Genomic DNA, 23,897 nt, shown 5'->3' with positions numbered 1-23,897 from the left:
TTGTTTAAAAGCACTGAGTTAACTTTATTGCTGAGTTTATCATTAGCTAAGTATCTGCCTTTACAAAACTAAAGCATATTTTACTTTATTTAAAAAGACATCACTGCAGTAATAGTGTGACTGTATAAATTTAGGAAGGCACTATTGTAGTTATTAATATGAGTATAAATATATTATGCCTTACACCCCTTTCTTGCCAGGAAATGGTTATGGCCCATGCAATGTCAGTATTGAGATTTAAGGCCATCCCACTGCAAAATGGGGTGTAGGGATGAGTGGATCTGTAATACTTCAGCAACATGCAAAAGATACACTGGTAAGATGTATGCAAATTTTAAACTTGATTGGCGCAATGTTAATTTTGGTTGTTTCGTCATTCTTTTAAGGTCAGTTTTCTTGAAGGTCATCTGTGAAATGGTTAAAGTCTCAAGAAAATGGAAAGAAACAAAAATGTTGAAATAACAATTTCCAACCAAAAAGCCATGACTGGCCATGTTCTAATAACATCATTGTCAGCTTTCACCTGATTACTTCAAGCTGGTCAAGTGGAAGACTTTTTTTATCTCAGTTGAAAAAATTGGAGAGGCACTAACTTTATTTGATCATATTTGATTGTGTAGCTGGTGGAATTTGGTATGTGCGACTAATTGAAAAATGTTTGATAGAACTGGATTCTCTGATTTTGAATTACAACGAGACTCAACTTCTGACAGTGCACAGCTTGGAAAAGTCAAAACATTTCATGCACACAATGGAACAGAAAGTTAGTTTTTCTTGTATCATCAACTGTTCAGGGCAGCAATGGAATCAGTTATCCTTCAGTGCCTGACATAGGTCAAAGGGCAAAAAATCACAAATGTCAAAGGTCAATCATATACTCTTCATACATTATAGATGGAGAAATATTCCTAATGATTTTGACTTGTGGAAAAGACACTATCGTTTTTCATTTTTCATGTTTTGCCAGGAGAGGTAAAATGTACTTTTATTTTTATTAAATTCATTCTTGCATCATATCAGACACCATTAAACAAAGCTTTCTTTGTCAGTTTTGTTAAAACCAAGACCAAAGAAATGTGTGTCTGCCTTTTGATGCACTTTGAAAACTCTCCACGTACAAGTACCATTCTATACTGAAGCGAATCAGTAGCCATTGTGTATGCTGGTATTTTCAGCTTGTGATGACGGTGAAAGAACTCTTTGTTTACAGATTCTCTTTCACAGACCAATTATAATTTGCCTTTCATAAACTTTCACAAATATCAATTTCCTTTGAGCACAATTTTAAGAGTCTTTTGTGTCCTGAATGTTTCCCCTCTACCTGGCTAAAAAAATTGGAGAGAGCATCATTTTGGCTAATTAGCTTGGCTGACTGGCCTCAGAATGTTGGTCCAAATACGGTCCACCGATAAAATATTTGGAAATATTTGAAAACTGATCGTTTTGACCCAATGAGTTTTTGTCATACTTTTTGTTGATATACTGCAAAAAAAAGAAAAGTCCAGCAAAGACTGTTGAATAGCAAATCTCCTCACTAACAGAATTCTTAGAACTCAAAATGGAAAGCAGCATAGATCGCGACTTCTGGTCTACTGACTACTGCACATGCAATTTGAAATGAAAAATGAGAATGGGAAAAAATTCTTAGGATAATTTGAGCAACATCAAACAGCGCCATTAAATTTGAATTTGAAGTAGACTACTTGCACCTGACAATGCAGCATTTCATTATTATCAGTATATTATCATAATTTGCAAAAAGCTCTGTTTAAAACAGCAGTACTTTATAAGGTTAACATTTCACAAAGATCACATTAGAAGATTTTAAAGTATTTTAGCCGATCAGATCAAATCAAGGTAACAAGAAACAAATAAACCGCTGTATAAGGTACATATATGTAAGGATTATTCAGTATTTCACTTGAAAATTAATTGCTGTAAATTTTTTATTGCTATATCAATACTTAGCAATAGCTACAATAGAAATATACTAATAACAAAAATCAACAGAAAACTTTACAAGAAAACTATTTTCGTACACAGCATAAATATGATTTTACAGAAATTGAAATTCATTTCTTTATCATAAGGCTGGGGGATCCACGTCACATACATTTGAACTTGAGCTGCCCAAAGGGACTCCTTAAGTTCGCAGGCACAAAGAATTACTACAAAATACTGGCATGGAGGCTGTACTCTATTGGAAAGAGAAAAGCTACATTCTCAGAGGAAGACACAATCAAGCATGTGACCATCACATGATATGCAAATAACTATCACAAAGCATGTGACATCACATGATGTGCAAATAACTATGACAAACACTGAAATGGATTTATTTAAAAAATCTTTGCAAATATCCACTCTATCAAAGTCCACTTTATAATAGCGTGTGTAGAAAGAGATAGGAAGCACCATTAATAAATTGTGAAGGGTTTGCACAACATACATTTTGTTGTATGAAACACAGTACAGAAATAAGATTGTTTGACAAGTCTTCTGATTGTCAGAGAAGTTGCTTGTATGAAAACAGAAAAATTTGTTAGCTACCATATTGCTGTTTTGTAAATTTTAAGAAATGTTAGCGCATAAATTATCTCTAACTATCATCACTGTTAAAAACACAAACCTTGCTATTAAAACTGTTCAAATCTCACGTCTATAAAATTGATTTTTATTCAAATTTGAGTTAAGCATTGGCTTCTTTGAGTTCAAAGGTTATGTAGTGATTTGTTTCCCAATGGGTCATCAACTCATATTGCCTGCAGTCAATCTATTGTTGCCATGGAAACATTGCACTCTAAAGTATCATCAAAGAATCTACAAATCTCTGAAAACATTTAACTAATATGTGTCTGGGATTTACACATTGTTCAATGTTGAACTTTTTAAACTCTGTAATGGTGTTTAAACATTCCCCAATCACAGTGAAAAATCAGAAAAAGCATAAAAGAAAATGACCTAAATCACACGTTTTTTGGTTTATTCGTTACAACTCATCCGGTAAAACTGCAGGCAGGTTTCATATATACTGCAAAAACAACTTTAATGCATTGCAATTGAAGGCTTGATGAAAAAAACTTTAAGATAATAAATGTGTAAACTTTAAACTCCAATGTAATGAAAAATATCTTTTATTTTGACTATCTGAACTACCAGTGTTTTTTTTATTTTATTCACACATATTTTTTCTGGAAAAGAATATTGATAAAAATATGGAACTCCATTATTTCCTATTTAAGCATTACTTCGTATCACTGAAATTTATTAAACTGTTTTGTATTGATAATGCTTATTTTGCTTCTTGTATGTCATCAGTTTAAGCCAATCAAATTGCTCATTTGAGTCACATGAAACTCAAACAACCAATCAGAGCCAAGATTGCAGAAGTTTGATCAATGGACTCATGATATCTTTGACATGTGACAACTAAGTAGTATAAACTGTCACAAGTTAGCATCACACATTTCATGTTCCCTTACAATGTCTTGCTTTGCCGTAGTCATTTTCTTCCATGTTTGTTACACTGCCTGTTCTGTTACAAGACTTTGTGACATACAAGAAGCAAATATTTAAAACTCAACAGTTTTATTCTAACCACTCTTGGTTGTAACTCATGCTCTTTAACATACACTACTTCTATAGTAGATAAATACGCCTTTGCAGATTTCAACCTTCAAAGTCAGTAATATTTGCATTTGCCACCAGATGAAATTTTCTAACAAACCAAAATTGTAATGATAATATCCATTATGACTAGTAAAACCCTAAAATGTGTTTATCCTCATTGCATTTGGCCTTTCTTCAGATGATGCTGTCTTTGTTGCCATGGTAACAGTTCAACTGCTGGCATGGGCTCTGCAGTATGGACGCCCTGCTTTAGCGTAGAAACTCTGTCCCTCAAGGTTTTTGTGACAAACCTACAAAGGAGAAATGTATGTACAGTTATCATTGCTGACAATATCAACCATGGTTACAAAATTTTATCCTTTAAATCCTCAGTCCTACCAGATACTATGTAGATTTATAACACACCACATTCTGATTTGAGAAAATACAATTGTTTAATCCCTATTGACTTATAAAAAGTGAATTCCAAATGTAGTGTTTGGAAGTGGTCATGTGACCATATGCTTTCTGTTGTATGCAGATTTGAAATGATGGCGTGGATTAGAATGTAATAAGTGCCCCAGGATAAGTGACGAGCTTGACTGAAACAGCAAGATTTTCCAATCCAACAGCGTACGAACTTGAACAGCTCATTGACAACAAAGATTCAAGTGCGAACAAGGACTTTATTTGGTTTGCTAAGGACATTTTGTTTTTTCTTTTTGTGCAGAAATTGGCACTAATATTATTGGCAGGGAGAACTCCAGTAAACTTCTCACAATGTATTGTTGCATTGCATATATATCAAAGCACATTATTAACAAGAACATAAAACAGCACAAGACTGTGATGTGTTGTAAAACACCTATAATCTGGTCTCTATTTGGGCTGCAGTGCCTGTTTAATACCCCTTGTGAACATCACAGACATTGAACACATTGGTATAGCCCTCCTTATAATCTTGCCCTTATACACTGTAAATCTACAAGTCAATGGACATTTTTGTCACAAACTATGATATGTTGAAGACTGTATACATACACCAAATTCCAGATCACTTTAACAAACGACCATTGCCACTAAATAAAAGATACAAGTATTCCCTGTTGTTGTTTTCAATATTTCCAAACATTCATGTCTGAAGAACTTCTCAGTCTTTTCACAATGTTTTCAAAGTTTGATGTATGACTTACGGTACAGGTGAAGCAGCCTGTATGCCACTGAGTGTCCAGGGCTTCAACCCACTTATCGCCAGGTTCAATGGGGAACTGACATCCAGAACATTTGGTGGTGAACAGCTCATTCCAGTCTGGAAGACAATACAAAGCAAGTCAATGTGTCATTGAATATTTCAAACATTGCTTACAATATTGCTAACGCATATTTTGCCTTGCATTACTCATCACGTCCTGTCTCTGTACAATATTATCTTATCAGAAAGTCTTAACCTATCACACTAGTACCATAGTTTACACATCACCATACAGTCAAATCTGTTTTAATGGCTATAATATGTCACATTGACCTTCACAACTATGTTATGCTTATCCATTAAAACATTTGGAAACATCATACAAGGTTGAAACTTCAAAAATGACACCAGAAAGTGCCTGCTATTGTCTGTGTTCAGTTACAATGGATTAACAACCATGAGCTACCTTCATGTATACAGTCATTTCTACCTTGTTCCTGGTAAATGATTTTACCTTGTTCATGGAATGTGTTCTTACCTTGTGTACAGTATGGTTTCCCATCCTCCACATGGAAGGTGCTGCCGGCACCAATGGCAGAGAAAGGTCGTTGACATTGACAGCAAACAAAGCACTCTGGATGCCATGTTTTCTCCAAGGCATTCAATACGTCCTGCATGGACAAAGGGATAAATTTGTAGGTTGCCTAAAAATTCTCATCATGCATAGTCTTTACAAATTTTTTTAAACAAATGATAAGGTAAGTAGCATTAATCTTGATAGTAGATTTATTTCTAACCATAGTATCATTGTGCATGGCATTGGCCAATATCAACAGAAATTTGGACAAAGTTTGTCTGTATGCATAGATTAGATTAGAAAATGTAATTAACAAGATAGTAAAGTGGTTGGGCGGAAATTATGCTCTTTTGATAAAACTTATACAGATAAAATGGTTGATAAGAGAAATGCCATCCTCAGTGATGGTCGTCATATTGAAAGAAGTGGTAGATTAAGAGTGCCCTTTGCATGCACACAGCTAAGAGAAGAGCTATTTAAGACTATAATTTTAAATCTAGCTGGGCTGATTTTTAAGCAAGTTTATTTTTATCACGTATTTTTGTGTATGTAGGTTTGAATGTGTTTGACTATTGTTTGTTATTGGATTATTTTGAAGCGGACATTGCAATTTCTCCGTAGAGATTAATAAAGTATTGTATTGTATTGTATTGTTGCTATAGCTTGTAGCTGAATCTTTTCATATGTGATTTTCATAGCTTCAATCAGAACATTGGTGATAACAAAGTAACAATTTATCCATTTCTATAAGAATTATTTCTGAATGTCATAAGAAATTTCTGACATGTATTTGCTTTCGGATATTATGGAGGGAACTGTGACTTGTAAGAAAAATCAGTTCTTTTTACAACTGACACTGTGCAACAAAAATAAAACTGAATTTGTCCATATTCAAAATTTTTACCCTGTGAGGAAATTTATTAGGTTCGAAATTGAGAATGAGTCAAAAGTTTTCACCGTCTAACAGTGCATATATTCCAAGCCATAAAACTGACATAACAGATAAATGCAAGATCATTATGACATGGTGTGTGAAAAACGTTTTACAGTCTATCTTTCATTTGTAATTTTTTTTCATGAATTAGGCTTCGCAAAACTCCTTACATAACTGAGAAAAAAATATGGTAGTCAGTCATATTTACAATACTCCCAATACCAGAAATATGAGAAACCTGGGTAGTACACTACAATTATGGGATACTTTCACCAATCAACTTAAAATTATGGTCAATTATTGAAGGTTTGACTTCCACTTTACATTACACCTAAGTCTGCATACAGGTTTTACCATGCTAATTAAGGTTCCAAGACAAGAAATGTGACCTTTTTAATCTAACAATTCTCTAACAGTTAATAAACTCAGAACCCCTGTGAAGTATACATTTTCTGAAAGCCTACATATATGGGAACATTTTGGTAACCACAGTGTCACCATTGTTTACATAGCTATCACGTGACAAGATAATTTGCATAACCTTTCAAAAGTCGGTTTTCCCTATGTTTTGTCTCAATACTTCAAAATATCTGACTCAAACTTTCTGGAATGCAAGCTGTCACAATGCTCTTTCAAAGTGTGTCTCAGATTTTTTATATCTTGTTTAGTTTTTTTGGAGCACAATTTTAAAGAAATCAACTATGGTAAAATTCACTGCTCTGGAAGTTTTTCTGGCATAAAAACTGTTTAAGAAGGTTTAAAAAAATTCTGAGACAGACTTTTGAAGACCTGTAGGATAGCTTGCACTCACATGAATTTCAGCCACATATCTCAAAGCATTGAAACAAAACATAGGGAAAACCGATTTTTGAAAGGTTATGCAAATTACCTGTCACGTGATAGTTATGTAAACAATGGTGACACTATGGTAACCAAAATGTTCCCCTATATCTAGGCTTTCCGAAAATATACAATTTACGGGGGTTCTGAGCTTATTAAACACTAGAGAATTGTTAGTTTAAAATGGTCAATTTCTTGTCTTGGAACCTTAAAAAAGTTAGATTGCTATGAAGACTGCTAGTGTTTGGGAAAAAAAGGTAAGCAAAATGAAAGTTCTTCCTGATAGTGTTGGATGCCAGATTCATTTACAAGCAAATTTGTCCACAAAAATGAACTTATAACATCTTACAATCATGCGATAAGCTGGCAAAAACATTGATCAAATACAATGATTTTAACACGCTCACAGTGATTGCACGGCTTAAAGGGCCAGTAGCTGTAACTTTCAATGATTTTTTCAAAATAATTTTTGTTTTGTATGGCAATTGCAAGATCTTGTCCTATTCCCCACAGTATCTTGAAATACCAACTATTCAGCTTGCGTAAAAAATGACTATGTGTGTAAAATGCACAGTTATTGTTTACATTTGAATTGGGTTCTGGATCAGAATTGTCAACAATAACAAACTGCAGTCTGTACATGTACAGGCTTCTCAATATGCTATGGGCAGTAGAACAAGAAACTGTAATTGACATTAAAATACAAAAACAGTGAAAAAAATATTGTTTACAGCTGCTGGCCACTACAGACATAACAAGTAATGTGGCATTCTCACCCCAACTATGGGTTGTTGGCACTTGTTGCAAGTTGAAGCAAAGTATGCAGCGTAGTCATTCTCACAGAAAAGCTGGCCACCTTCTTCCACAAAGCCAAGTTCCATCAGACTGCAGTTGCAGTGGGAACAGTGGAAATGTTCCGGATGCCAATTCTTTCCGATAGCATTCACAAACGGACCTCTGATGGATATAAAATACATCAATGTACAGATGTTAAACTCAATCCGATATTATCATTTCCATCAAAATCACAGAGTACCATATGAGTCCACTGGTGTTCCTATCAAACTGTCTGGCCACTGCTGATACAGTCTGTCTTCTAATTCTTTCATATCATTGAGTTTAAGGTAGAATGCGTCTCAAGACAGCTGTTCAGACTCTCAAACTTTTACACTTCTTTTCTGATCTACCATTTGTGGGAGTTTATCTTGAACTCTTGGTGTTAAAAACTTTTCGCCATCTTAGTTTTTCAAAAATCGAAAATTTTACTTTATATCATAGAGTTAGCACAGGGATGGCAGCCATTTTGAATTTCAATTATCGGTAATCTTGGGCAATTTGTTTCTCTAGTACCAAAATTTGCATGATCACCCCCAGTTTTATTTTTGATTTTGTAAGAGAATGGTTGAAATATTACTTGAGGAAAGTTAGAGCAAAAATTAAGTGTTTCACTTTCAAGGTGCATACCTTAAATGCTCAGTAACTTTCAGAAGTTTTCTCAACAATATCTTAGGTTAGCTGTATTGACAACTCAACATATTACATCTTAACTCACCATAAAATATGAAAATGTGTTCATTTTGATACCCTGCAGTGATAACCTTTGCCCTCTGAACTTATTATTGAGTAATAATTGCTCTCAAACTGGTATGATGGAGTTATGATGTCACCAAGTTCAAGAATGATGACACTGATCAAAGGGAAAGCACAGTTTCAATAAATGTAGTAACTAGATCATGTTATATGGAGAGAATTGCATCCAAATGGAGTGTATACCCTACCTACCTGTGAAGGGGGTTTCGCGATTGTATGATATCAACAATTGCGTTTATGGCATTAAAACGTTGTTCTGGCCATAATTCTAGCACCAAACACGGTAAAAGCGGCTTCAAAAATGGAGTGAGGATATGTATCATGCATACTAGGCTACGGCAGTGCAGGTGGCACAGATGACAAAAAGTTACAAAGCTGGAATGGTGAGGAGCAAGCTAAATGCTCTGATAAAGCAGTTCTAGAAGCAATTTGTTCTCTGAATTATCTCCATGTATTGAACCATCTAATCAGTTACAATGGACAATTCAGCAATGGTACATTACTAATTACTGTAGGCTCTCATCCAATCAGAACGACACATTGGTGTACTTGGCACACTGACATGATGTAATTAAGAAATAAACCAAACTCAGCAACAGGTATATCTAGAGATTTTGACCAGATTAAAACATATATGTCAGAGTATTAGCACGCACTAAATGAGGTGAACTGGACAAAACAGAATGATATGCCAGTTGCTGAGGTGGTTTATTGGTATTATGTCTAAATAGTTGCTGTATATTGAAATTCTGATGTGACATATTAAAATAGGAATGTTTCTCAAGTTCAAAGCTAATGCATGTTCCAACACTGCGATATCACGAATATAGCATGGTTATTTTCACGTCTTGACCAATCAGATCGCTGTATTAATTTTCACCATCAATGCACTGGTATGATATCATTTTCAATAATAATTGGATCTTCTTAAAGTACGATGAAATGAGGACAGCAGCTATACAAAACTGTCTGGTGTTTTTCTTTGATACACTGAACTGTTTGATATTGGTCTTTAGACAGACAGAGACTGTTGACCAGCACACGGTCAACAAGTGCTGATCCCTTCTGGATGACATGTCTGATTGACTGAACTGTCTTGTCACAACAGCTTGTTGCAATGACTTAGAAACAAGATACCTGTACAAGATATTGACGATAAACACGGTGTTTTCTCTGTGTGTCCATTAGGGTCAATTTGCACACCATTCATCAAAGCAGACTTGACATTTTCAGGCAGTTTCATTCTATCGTTGATACAATGTTTCTCTCAAACTTAACTGCTATCAAAATGTAAACACAAAATTGCACTTGTGTCCATGTAGACCGAACAACAAGATAATATTGGCTGTGTTTGTTGAGTGAGTACACCCCATGTCACATACATCACCAAAGCAGAATGACAGGTGATATTTTGGCTTTTCTGAGGGAGTGATATCATGAGAAACAAGAGCATATTCACAGGTCAATAAACTTAAATCACAATCACATAATGGACGTTTTTGCTTGCAAATTAGTTTTGTCTGTGTTTAGGGTCAATGATTTAATGCGTGATTTCTAAGCTCTGCGTGACTTTTTAAGGGCAGACTATTGATTGAAACACACAATTTGTGCAATGCCTAGTTGAGAGAAAACACTGAATTATATGATATTTATCCAATGCACAAAACAAAACTTTCGGTGGGACACTCTGTAAATGACTTGTTGAAGCACAACAAATTAACATTTTAAGTTGGAAAACAATTTTCAAAGGAAAAACTGACCTAATAGTTTCACCACAGTTATCACACATTGGAGTACGGGTTCCTGGTGGTACCGTTGTTTTCTTCATAGCTCCTCTCTGAATTTGCTGCCTAGGGGCACCAGCTGGTCGAGGTGGCAAGGGTTCTAAAATATTCAATCAGAAAAAATTAATTCCTTTGTAGACTATGTATGTTTTCGGGAATAGGACTGTAGATAATGATTATCGAGTAGCAGGATATTATATGCTGATGATGTTGACAGAATCTTTGTCGTCTCATGACAACGCTTCTCTTTGGTATGATGGCAACCAGTAAAATACTCACTGTGGTTGGTAGAATGTTAGAATGTTTGGCAGATTCAGATAACAGAGAAGTGACTGGTTGAAGCTGTACTAGAAAGACCATGATATATGAGAGAGTATTTCAATACTAGGTGTTTTGCCTCATTCAGTCCACGTATCAAGCTACTACGTAATGAGATTTCAACCTTTCAAGCCATACTTTGGTTGCCATGGTCAATATACATTGATATGTAAAAACAAGATAATACAACATTAGTCATGGATTGACACTGTATCACGCAATCCAACAGACACAATAAATGTGGTTGCCTTTTAGAAAGTATACAGGGAGTCGCTTTTTAGAAAGTATACAGGGAGTCACTCTGGCCTCCTTAAAACGTGTGCACCAATGGTTCCACTCCAGAATAAAGAGGACACACAGTGTACTATGGACTTAGAACACCAAAAGATCATGTGATCGCGGTAAAAACAAACACGTGTGTATAAATGCATATGTAAATATTCATATTTCTATGCACATTTATGCACATGGTTTTATTTGTAACGCAGTCCATTCTAAGTTGAAGCAATTAACGCATAGGTACGGTATATTGGAAATTTCCAGCTTGCTTCAATAAAATATGCATCTTTACAATTTTCAGCTACTGTATCAGATATGAAAATATTTTCATTTTCAGTTGCATAAATATTTGGAAACATTTACAATCAAAAGACATTGATTGACTTTCTTTGCATAGCGGTAACAAATGCTGTTCTATTCCTCAGAAATTTCCACAGACCATAACTTTCTCAACTCCAGGAATTCTTGGCACAATGATAACAGGGGAGGATAAATTTACATCAGATGAAGGTACCGGTAGTGTAATGTTTGGCAGATATAAAGCAGATGGAAACAGCTGAAATATCTTATGACAACCTTTAAGGCGGAGCCTCCCTTTAAAAGGAAGCCAAGGTATGGCGGCGTATATTGTGTAAGTGGACACAAAACAGGTAACCGCGGGCATACGCTCCAGAAAATGCCAGTTTTTAGTAGTCAGCGCGAAGCTGATGGCGATTGAACTCTGAGGTTATATTCAAAGTCTAACGCGACGGGAAGACAAAATTTTTTAGGAAATTTGAGCGTTTGTGGTGGGGAATCAATGACCGTGGCGATTTGAAACCGACTGTCAATCAAAAGCTTGCATAAACTCTGTTGCAGGATTAGCAAAATGTGACAAAAGGTTGAGATCAGTTTGTGTAATCAATGTTATAGAAATAAAACATATCGTACTGGCCAAGAGTTTGACTGGGAGGAGAACTCAACTAATGCGAGAACCTGGGATTGAAAAGTGCGGCTTTAATGATGGAAATTTTGAGTGACAGAATAATCTTTGCTTATTTCACCTGCATAGGGAGTCTGTTTTAATATTCACTTACTGTTTCCACCAGCTCCTAGGGGGCCTCGAGCAGCGGCCGCATATTGATGAGGTGCTGATAACTGCTTACTACAACAGTGAAAAGAGCAAAAATGAATAGGTCACAATAAATGTTCAAATACTCTACTATTTGTGACACAGAATAGACAACATAGAACATGACATTGACTTACATATAACATGGTAGTGCATGAAAAGATAACACACATTTTGTTGACAGCCTGCGTGATCTGCAAGTGCCACATTGAATTGTTATTGCAAGCTAGCAAGACAGAGAATTCTTGAACTGCAATGCTTTTATCATATTTGCAGTGTTAAAGAATGATGTTACAGCATGCATTGTGAAGGAACTGTCTCATTTCAGACCATTTGGCTAAAATCTATCATTTCATCCAACTTTATCCCTTGTGATCATACTTTGTATCCAACGAATAGACAACATAAATTCAATGTAAATAATATTCTGTTTCTTATGAACATGCCTTTGTAGTCCAGACATTCAGATATCTATCTCTAAAACCTGGAAACTACCATGTATGAAAAAGTAACTCATGAGGTAAAGCTGGGATAATAGGCTACCAAGCTAGTACCACAGACACTACGTGTATGGTACACCTGTATGATACACCTGTATGGTAACACCTTTACTCACAGCCAAGGTATTACGGATTGTTTGCCATCCTGGGTCTTTTACAAAAATTATACAGGCACAGGATTTTATGTTTTACCTTTCATTGACGGGATTGTTTGTATGTGAAAGGTAACTGAATCATGCAGCAAGACTACAATAGTTTAAACTGAGGGACAGTAGCTGTAACATTTGGTTATATTTTCACTAGTTTAGTTTGTTTGCTAGTTCTTGTTTTACTCCCTGAAACATGTTGAAATACTCAGTATTCAGAATCTAAACACGGCATGTACATTGTGTAAGTCTGGCCTTGACAAAAATTCACATGTCAACAATAACAATGCAGTCAGACTGAGCTGACAAGCCGAATACTGTGTATCTCAACATGCTTTGGGTGGTAGAAAAAGCAACTGTAGTTGACAGTATATACCAAAATAGTAAACAAAATCATCAAAAAATTACTGTTAGTTTCCCTTTAAGAGGCAGAACACCATTTTTGCAGGTTGATATTTTCGGATAAACAATGATATATTTTGACATTGACAATGTAACTTCAATTACACACTCTCCACACATACTCCACACACTAAACTACAAAGATATTTATTCTGCTAACCATCCTGGCTAATTTTCAAGCAAAACTTTTCAATCAGTTCTACTTTTTAGCCACCTATTGCATTTCTGTCAACTAAGCTGAGGAAACTCAACTTAGAGGGCGCTCTTCCTAGTACTAGTAAATTACAAACACTAGAAGCAACAAATACACTGACAATCCCATTCAGAAAAATTTTTCAAAGCGTTGTCTAGATAATGACTTCCTAAAATTTACTAGACACGGAATTGAAAGAAATATTCTCATGCTAAACATAGTTGTCACTATGGAAACTCTCACTATGAATATGTATGTAAGGCGATACAATTCATTATGCAAATTTTTAATACTTTTAAATGTTTTACCACTGTTCCTACCTTGTAAAATTCAAATCACGACAAAAGCATCATTAACTTGACAGAAATGTCAATTTTTTTTACATAATCTCTCTTTTCCAACGATTCTTATTATTACCAGTATGTCATGGTACAGTGTTCAAAGCTAAGGTACACATTATGCCATAGACAGTAGTTTATGATTATGGTGAGGATATAATAAATTTTAAAAATTGAAATAAATGATGAGCGACGTAATTCTAGAAAGGTACATTGACAAAACCATGAGAGTAGGAATCTAAAAATGTGTCACAGACAAGGTCAATGTAAGCGAAAGGTTGTGGTTGGAGCATTGAGTGAGTTCAGGGTGACTGCTATGTATCTAGATAGTAACAAATATTAAGTCTTTCACAATTTTTTATCAACAGATATGGCAATTCTTCTTCTGCTTGTAAACCTAGCAGCCTATATCAAATGGAATAATTCACTAGTTTTGCACGACTGAACTTACAAGGTGTGGATAATAGCTGTAAAGACAATTCATTCCAAGAAATTTGCCACTGGTGTAATCTTGAGGAAGTGTATCTACATGCAATGATAGTTTTCTATGTAAAATATCTCAAGTTTTCAGTTTATATATTTATCGTTTCTGTGAATTCTCATGTTTAAAACCAAAATACTCTGAAATGTTTTCACAATACTTATACCATTTTATTCCCAAAATAATGTTACCTCATATTATTCATTTAATTATAAGTTGTTTCAGACAGATATCGTACAATAAAAGCACAGAAGTTCTGATGGGGACACAGTTGAAATGGTTGTTAGAATTTGATTACATTCAGTATTTTCATATGACTCACAGGCAGGCACAGGGTTGATGCGTACACACTGACGCAGCTAACACTGCTCAATAAATGTAATTTAGAGTCAATGAGAGTAAAATTGGATGATATCTCGCGAAAGAAAACACATACACAGACACGTATACTGAGCCTTCGACAACCCTATAAACTTCATTTTCTGGATTACCAGACATCCTAACCCTATCTCTGGCTTACCACAAACACTTCCTGGCTGAATGTATTTTATTGCAATTAAGTTCCAATTTATTTCTTGAAAGGAAACATCCTATACTTTTTAAGTGTAGGATTCTTAAACGATACTGTTAACTTTACAAAGATTACTTTTTGTTACAGCATTGATTCATTATTACAAAACTCATGACATTGAAAGTATTAAGTACGTATTTCCCAAGCCAGTAGGAAAATACATGTACTTGTACTGATTGAAGAAAGACTTTTGCAATTTGTGTTGCCACTATGCTTAGCAGCTTCTCAAACCTTAGAGAGGATTTTACTCAATAAATTAGTAGATCACACGATTAACTAGTGAAATATGTGCAAATGTGCTTGTAAAGTTTACATTTCTGTAACACTTCCTTATGTAAGAATACCTACAAGTAATGATATGAGCAGTTTTTTTCTGGTTGTAAATTTGGCAACACAGCAGGAAGCACAGCACTGAAAACTCATCGACAAATCTACCTACAACAAAAATCAAAGGCTGTGCTGAAAGCTAGCCGTTTAGCAGAAAAAACTTCAGAACAGCTCTCCGTGTCCTTTATCAGAAATGAACCAATGATACTGGAACACTGCTGATAAATACAGCCTGTGTAAGTTGTGCAAACAACAAAACTTCAAAACACTTTGACTGGGTTTAATGTTACTCTGCAGAAACAGGACACAAACCTATAAGTAACTTAGACAAGGTTAATATTAATCTTGTACCAATGTTGCTCTGATGTCCATGTTTTGATGTATGAAAATGCATATGATTTATTAGCCGCTATTAGTCAAACAATAAAACACTTGGATTATGAAAATTTGACTTTGAGAACGATGATAATATTTGACCACAGAATTGTCAATGTCATGATTAAGTTATTTCTTGAATGATTAGTTCATGAATTTTTCCATCTTTACTGACTCAGAGCTGCAAAGGCATATGGAACATTGGTAAGAAAATTTACCAAGTTACCTATGAGTTTTTCTCTCAGAGGGTTCAAATGTAACTTTTACACCTCCAGCGCTAGAGAAAGGCAGAATAGAAAGGCAAAGGAAAAAAGCTTTGTGAGAAAAGTATGAGTAAGACACAAAGCAGACACATTACTAGAAACTAAAACAGAAACAGAAAATGAGAAATATATCCATCAGGCAATGACTATAGATTATGAAAATGTGAAAGAAATGAATAACAAACAAATGAACATGCAAGACTGCCCTCCATAGTCCAATTATCATTTTTTTAACATGCAAGACCGCCCTCTGTAGTCCAATTAAAATATGTTTCCAGAAGCCAAAACATCACTGAAAAGAAATTTGTTTTAAATGTAAGGGTGCGAAAGGAACAGTGAGTAGCTGTTTAGACTGGGTGTATATATTATTTTCTAATCAAACAAACACTGTTGTTGCATTTCTATGATTATTTCTTAATGTTGAACAAAGTTGGCATTGTTCAATGCAATACGAAGTTTTGTTGACAAGATATTCTCAGAATTTAGAAGGCCAAAGTTGTTGGTATGGTTTGTGACTTCTCAGTTTGAAATTCCTTCTAATCAGAACTGAAAAAAGTGACAAAGACAGATTTTAGATTTTGATCATGTATCTACCAAATGTGAAACCAGTGTCTTTGTACATACTGTCTGAGTAATCAGTCATCAAACCAGTGTCTTTGTACATACTGTCTAAGTAATCATCTTTCATCCAAACATAAGAACTTTAAAACTTTAACCACCATGGTTTGTCCCAAATCCATTGTTTTCTATGGTAAAGTTGGACCTGTATACAGGGAACTGGGGGTGAAAGGGTTAAAACTTTAACATGTCACCTATTTAATTTGTATTTTTAACAAGTATAATTTTACAAGTATTTAACTTGCTGTTGTTTTTTATATTTAATTAGTGCAGATTAATTATTGTTTTTCTTTATGTAAATGGATGCAGGTTATATAAATGGCTTCATATTTTGTTTCTCAGATTTTGTTTGGACGGTTCATTGCAGAATGAACTACCATTATTCATGAGATAGAAGCTAGATAGTGACTAGGAACTTTGAATCGTGATAAGACAATGTGATTAGTATAACAGAGCTGCCTGAAGCATGTGTGGCTGTTCTTTCAAAGAAACCTGATCTTATTCTGAGCAAGCATTGCTTAAACAGAGAAAAAATACAATATGATAACTGGACATATATTTGTGTCAAAGGCCAACATGCACTGATATATCAAATCTATAGAATTTTAAGGAAAAAAAGACAATTTTTCAACATGACATTTGAATGTTACATGCATGGAGCTAAACATTCCCAGAAGATAAGAAGAAAAAATTATTGCATAGTGATTATAGTTTGATGAAGTTATCAGACAGAGTAACATTGAGAGAGAAAATATTTAAAGAAACTATAATTAATTTCGAAAGAAACTACGGTTATGTTAAATTGGAAATAACAAACAAAGTAATTTAACAATAACAGCAATAACTGCTTATTATCATTTGCATATTAGTACCAGGGGTCAAAGGTGAAGTTGTCCTTAGCAACACAAGTTAGATGTAGATTCCTAAAATCTACAGATGAAAAACTGATTACTTTCACAGCATGTGGGCATTAATTCATGAGAAACATTGTGGGAAATAATTTGCATAAAGCTCAGTGAAACAAAATTTTTGTGCTGAGATTATGAAAATTAATATTGTTTTGGTGACATTGAGCATTTTCTTATCATCATATCGCTTACACAATTATGTCACCCTGAGCTTCAAGAGCCCGGGCAATCCTTTCATCTGGACTAAGTGGAGGAGCTGAATACCTGCTTGCACAAACAAACAAACAAATGGGAAAAACATGCAAATATTATAGGTATATGCAAGCTGTGTAAGATAGGGATACCAGGGGAGGTCAAAGGTCAAAACTCCTTTGGGTCAATACTTGGTGTTTCTCATGTGCATGAACCTAGTGTCAAATAATTACCCTTGAAAACTTTGCCATCCAATTCATGCATACACTGCACATTAACATCTTAAGCAAATTTTTGATTGAAATATGTCGACTCTACGTACAATTCCCAAGAAAGGTGGCATTATTTTGACTAACTTCAAACAGTCAAATACCTCCACCAAGCAAACACATTTGTAAGTACATATGCTGAAACAAGCTGTATGTGTTGTTAACATTAGAGTGGGTTCTGAAATCTGACACATACAATGATAAAACTTGTCATGTGTAGACATATGCATAGAAATACTATGATGGGAGGAGTCAAATGTAGACAAAGATGGAAACACATTCACAACATATGAAAACAGTGAGACAAATAGGGAGAATATCCTTTCCAAATCTGGAAATATTGAGTTAGTTTTAAAAACAATTTACATAGAGACTGGTATACATGGAAAACTGAGGATTGTAGCTTAGCGGTGAAGGTATGCTCAAGGAATGAATCACAAACAAACAAACAAACATGATGGAATACAGCTGAGTACATTATCAACTTTTGGAATGTTCATTGACACAGACAGAACTAAACAGTGTTTAGTTGCTCTATGGGGTTGCTTCAGCATTTAACTTTGGATGACATTTGCATAACAGGGTGGGTATAAAAGTGGATTAATGCACTATGTTGCACACATGTACATTGGAATAGCAGTCCATGGGATTATTTCATGTGAAACTAGGGGGTTCTGCAGGAATGCTACTCAGGTTGGAGTGTGCTAACGACTGGTCATTAGCAGAAATACCAAGATATACACAGCACAGCTTAAGGAAAGTATACCAGGGCTAGAAAGGTAGCTAAAGCAAGGACAAGATTTTTGAAAGCACTTGGAATCGCACGGAGGTCAAAGATCACACTGATTTGAAAAATTTGACATATCCTACAAAGACAAACCTGCAGGGTAAAGTTTTTGCATTTCAATACTGATAAATAGAATTGTTCAGTAATATACACGATTTGAAACAAATTATCGAATTTGTAATGTACAAAAACAGGAAAACAAGATGTTTTTTTGTTGGAGCTCTCTTTGCAAATAGAAGGTTGTAGGGCACATATTCTTTGTTTTCAAATAAAATATCTTTTGGCTATTTAAAGAAAGTGCTGACATAATGAAATTAAAAAAGAAAATTACACTTTATATTGTGATGAATTCAATTTTACGTCGTAAATTAATGGAGTTCATGAAATACAGAAATGTGTTCCGAGGTGCATATACAGTCAGAAAATGAAATCCAAAGAAGTTTGTTCAGTTGTCTAAAGAGGAGTTCTCTCATCCACATTGTAATGCCTTAACAAAGGTAAACAAGACACAAAACAGACACATACATTCTTGCATATGGTTGAATGAAGTAGACCAACATCTGGGGAAAACAATAGGATCATACCATCTCTACGGGAAGGGCTGGGTTTGAAGGGACATGGGAGTACAACAAAACTTTGGGACTAGGATGCCACAGTGTTGTTAATGATGAATTCTTTTGTTTTTATTTGATTGTGTGGGTTTTTCACTTTGGGTGCAGAAACCATGCCATTAGTAACCAAAATAGTTGCACCATGATTAAATTGAATAAGTCATTACCCAGAGTCAAAGGATCCAGTGGGACTGCTGAGTGGACTGCGGGAACCCAAACTTGGTGGTTTTGATTTTTGTACTGGAGTGAATATTGGCTTAATACCAAGAATACTGGACGGGGTGAAGAAGTTGAGTTAGGCAGGAGAAGAGAAGCAAGACACAAGAAAACAAAGTTCCACAAAGCATTTATATCTGCTTCCAAGATAACAGTCAGCTTAGAGGGTCACCAACCTGATCTTTTAGATTTTGCATGATAATTTTTATGCATTCTGCTTTAGCTTTCAGAAATTACAGATCAGAAGCTGAACGTAATTGGTTGAAACTTTTTACTGAGTTTATCAGTTTTATGCATAGCAATAATTTACAAAGCTTGCCTTGTGAGTTAGCTGCATCTGTTTGACCAGATTGTTTGTGTAAATATTTGCAAAAAAAAATGATTACGAATAATCTTGACATCATATGTGCCATTGTCATTTGTTTTTTTAATCAATATCATCTAAATTAAAGCAATGCACAATATCCTAAATGATTCTGCTTTTTGTTCTTTTGTGGTTGTATGTCTCAACACCTACTCTTTTGTAGCATCTGGGTTTTGGCTGAGCGCCCTGGCTATTACTTCATTGGGATCGAGAGGTGGTGCTTTAAATGCTGGTCGAATACTCTGTATGTTCCGCTCAGGATACCTTAGAAAACGAAGGAAGTTAAGAGGAAAGGAAACCAAACACACACACATACATTAAATATTATAAGTGAGCGTAAACCAGACCGCCGTCTGTATACAATTCCTTGTTGACAAAGTTGAAAGGTCATGACATTGGAGTTCAAAGGTTATGACACCACGTTGGAATCATGTCTGACTGATATAAAGAGTCACTTTTGGAATTCACTTTCCAGATTAATAACTAAGGGAGTTTCTTTTCCCAAAGACATGAATGATGAATGAAACGCTGTAATACAAAAGCTGTAACATGAAATCTACAGGTGAGATACACTTTGTTTGAAGTGAGTATGCTGTAACAAGAGTGATAGATATTAGCACATACATTGACCCTTCCACCCTCCCTTGTAAATGGTCTCACCCATCCTATCGATATACAATGGGCTGTACCAATGTCTGATGATGAACAGGTTATTCTGAATGAATCGACACAAAGATGTACCACAATGTATTCTGTAACATGCAGATTATCTTTCACAATTTTTGCAATTTTTGAGAGTAACTTGATCTAAAACTTTACATAAGGGGTGAGTAAAATCATTGAGAACACATACCTCTATTACATGGATGGTATTGTGAAGGTTGTATTAAAAAGTAACAGTTAAAACACTGACATTGAAATTAGCTAATCAGACCGTGTGATTTTATAAAATACAATTCTATAGACTTTGAACTGGTCTTCTAATAATGAAACTCCAAGACATTTTCATACTTTATATTATTAAAACTGAATTTTTAACAAGACTTTTATGAAAATTTACCTTGTTGCAAGCAATTTTAGCTTCTATATTCTCTCCTGTGGCATAACTCTATAGTTTTAAACATCCCTTTGTTTAGAAAAACCCTAAAGAAAATATTTGTAAAATTTCACACAACGGAAACTGCCCCTTTTTCCTTCTTGAAGAAATTGGTGTGATTTCCTCTGGGGCACTTGACAGTAGCTGTATTTTAAATTTTGATTTGCGTTGGAAATGAGAATTTCATATCATGTTTACAGTAGGATAAATTTCTGAGAAAGTTCAATTCTGAGAAGACACATGATCTACCACGTAAATAATACAATAAGTTTCAGGACAGTTAGCAAAGACGTTTACACCCACCAGACGCTTTCCTAACCCTACTGCTGTCCCCAGCCCTAACTATAGATGTTAAATAGCTCAGTGATTAAAGTCCATGGGTAACTGTGTTCATACTACATAATCACAGTATCACTAGTAATATGTAACAACTAGCAGAATACTCTATCTACATATGTAAACAGCTTTATTTTATGAAACAACATCAAACCCATGAGACATGGAAATGGACGACGTGCAGCGATGGTGGAAAGGAACAAACATCACAGGTGCATTCTCAACAATGTGCGATACAAATACTGATGACGTACAACACAGCCATTCAGTGACAACATGAAGGTTTAGTATCCAACATAAAAAACTATTCTACAAACAAATACAGGAAAAAAATGTCCACAGTTGAAAGACGAAATGTTTCAAAAATAAATATGACAGTGAGCAAGCGTAAATGAATCAAATCAACTGTTTTAGTAAATGTACATATCACATAAAATATGTCTGTTGCTCATATGTAAAAAGACTCACAGCCAAGCATAAATATTCTGCCAGACACATACTTGCATTAATACATTCTGTACTTAACATTCATTGGATAGCTGTTTCTTGCACAATCCTCTTATCTTCTTTTGATTTTAATTAAGAAATACTTTATTTTGAAGATCAAAATGTTTTATGTTTTTCCGCAAAATCTTCATCATCACCCATGCAGATATTGTGTTTCTACTGTTGTCAACACCCTTTTTTCAACATTGTTGAATTTAGCGTTTTCTCTCTGCACCTGTCTCTTGATCTGTTTGTATTAAAGTCTCTCTCTCTCTCTCTCTCTCTCTCTCTCTCTCTCTCTCTCTCTCTCTCTCTCTCCTCTCCTCTCTCTCTCTCTCTCTCTCTCTCTCTCTCTCTCTCTCTCTCTCTCTCACACACACACACACACACACACACACACACATACACAAACATACACAGTCTGTGATTCATTAATATACCCAAATAAAAATTCAAATGTAGTTCATAAAATAAAGTAATGATGTTCAAGCATATCTTTGCAAACATAAAACCAATAAACTTCAAAAAAACAGAATGGCATAAGCCTCACTTACTGCTGACCCCCAGCAGGTGGTGATGTTGGTTTGTAAGCTGGCTGCTGATAGGTTGGACGTCCAGGTGGAGATGCTGGACCACCATACTGGCCTGGAGAGGGCGCTCCATGTGAACCAGGAGAAGAACCACCACTATTGTCCAAAAATAGCAAGAGCAGACGACACTTAGCACAGCTTGTTAATAGTAATGCAACTACAATGAAACTCTGTACTAATGGCAAATAACATCATAAAATGGATATCAATACTATGTGCATCGCAGGGTTTGCAAATTCACTTGGCATCTGGCAATATATAGGGCCAGAGGTGATGTAAACTCAGGGATCATGTACAATGCATCTGGTTGGCCAGTGTTGGATTCATTCTTTGTTTTGCATTTGTACCAATATAAACTGCTTCAGTAGATATGATCACTGGCTTTGTGAACTATTTTTTTACCTGCCCCCACTTCACACTCCAAATTTGAGATATATTAGTGTGACAATACTGACATAAATATTACTTCTTACAAATATGAGTATAAAGACTATCAGAGTATTAGCCTTTCACTGTCTTGTCTAGTATAGCCTTTCACGGTCTTGTCTTGTACAACCTCACTGTGTTCAGTCACATGTACAGTAACTTTCAACTTAAATACATGATTACTCAGCAAAAACTGCATGATCTGAGCAGGTATATTTAGTTTGAAGGAATATATATTATTAAATCTGTTGAAAACTGATATTGGTGGGGTTCTTTGACCAAACCATCAACCCTAAATAGCTGGATTTCCTTATTACCTACAAGCTAGTTGAATTTGTGGATAGGTTATGTGTTGTATATGGTACGCGGTCAAAAAGAAGTCAAAGGTTACATTTTATTGGTGCTGGTACTGCTTAAATTAATTGTGGTTCAATTGTGCAGTGATGAAACACCCATATGATGTCAGGTAAATGTCAGTAATTACCTGACTAGATGAATTGTGAACCTTAATGAACATCATATCATTTCCCTTGATGTAATTAATAATTTTGATAAATGAATTCTGTAGCTGTTCAGTATCAAGGGACGCTGACCTAGTTTTTGTCCTGGTCCCATCGCTGCATCTGCTTGTGTGTAAATTAATCTCCTTTGCTAACCTAAGGTTACATCAGGGGATGCATGGTTCCACCAGGGCAAGCTTGCTGGTAAAATTCATGAAACCTCTACCGGTACATGTTGATTTCACTGATACAAAAATATCCTGCGCACATACATGTAGTACAAAAAAACCTCACATGACATTGCTCAAGAGGAGAAAGATGTCCATCATGGGGCAAAGAGAATTATCATATATTAAATATTATTGATCATCTGTACTCTGATATTGTTACACTTGATACATCACCACAATGTGATGTATCGGTACACAGCCTGAGAAAGAAAATTTATCTTTATTTGCTTGTTCATTTCATTGATAGTCCAGCACAGCACAGCACTGTACAGCATAGCACAGCACTGTACAACACTCAGTGCACAGCATAGCACTGCACTGCACTGCACTGTACTGTACAGCACAGCACTGTACAGCACTGCACAGCACAGCACTGCACAGCACTGCACTGCACAGCACTGCACTGTACAGCACAGCACAGCATAGCACAGCACTGCA

The 23,897-nt window shown here is 35.2% G+C and overlaps 1 protein-coding gene across 18 annotated transcripts in view; it reads right to left on the bottom strand.

Annotated features, from left to right (window-relative positions):
* The window catches only part of LOC139123175 (PDZ and LIM domain protein 7-like), a 71,009-nt gene continuing 47,112 nt past the window's right edge, over window positions 1-23,897 (bottom strand). For 2 of the 18 annotated variants that reach the window (XM_070689250.1, XM_070689261.1), the window contains 11 exons: window positions 22,268-22,399; window positions 19,949-20,059; window positions 19,383-19,487; window positions 17,549-17,620; window positions 15,794-15,844; window positions 12,200-12,267; window positions 10,503-10,626; window positions 7,929-8,109; window positions 5,340-5,472; window positions 4,803-4,918; window positions 1-3,920 (listed from right to left, as the gene is read on the bottom strand). In XM_070689250.1, the coding sequence (XP_070545351.1) occupies window positions 3,840-3,920; window positions 4,803-4,918; window positions 5,340-5,472; window positions 7,929-8,109; window positions 10,503-10,626; window positions 12,200-12,267; window positions 15,794-15,844; window positions 17,549-17,620; window positions 19,383-19,487; window positions 19,949-20,059; window positions 22,268-22,399 (1,174 nt within the window). In that variant the 3' untranslated portion in view covers window positions 1-3,839. The remainder of the gene's footprint in view (window positions 3,921-4,802; window positions 4,919-5,339; window positions 5,473-7,928; window positions 8,110-10,502; window positions 10,627-12,199; window positions 12,268-15,793; window positions 15,845-17,548; window positions 17,621-19,382; window positions 19,488-19,948; window positions 20,060-22,267; window positions 22,400-23,897) is intronic. The other 16 variants (XM_070689263.1, XM_070689252.1, XM_070689251.1 and 13 more) reach the window with 9 other exon arrangements.

Source organism: Ptychodera flava, chromosome 22, assembly GCF_041260155.1.
Source record: "Ptychodera flava strain L36383 chromosome 22, AS_Pfla_20210202, whole genome shotgun sequence".
Classification (NCBI taxonomy): Eukaryota; Metazoa; Hemichordata; class Enteropneusta; family Ptychoderidae; genus Ptychodera; species Ptychodera flava.
Note: the sequence above shows the minus strand (reverse complement) of the source record. Positions and strands in the feature narration are given on the sequence as shown.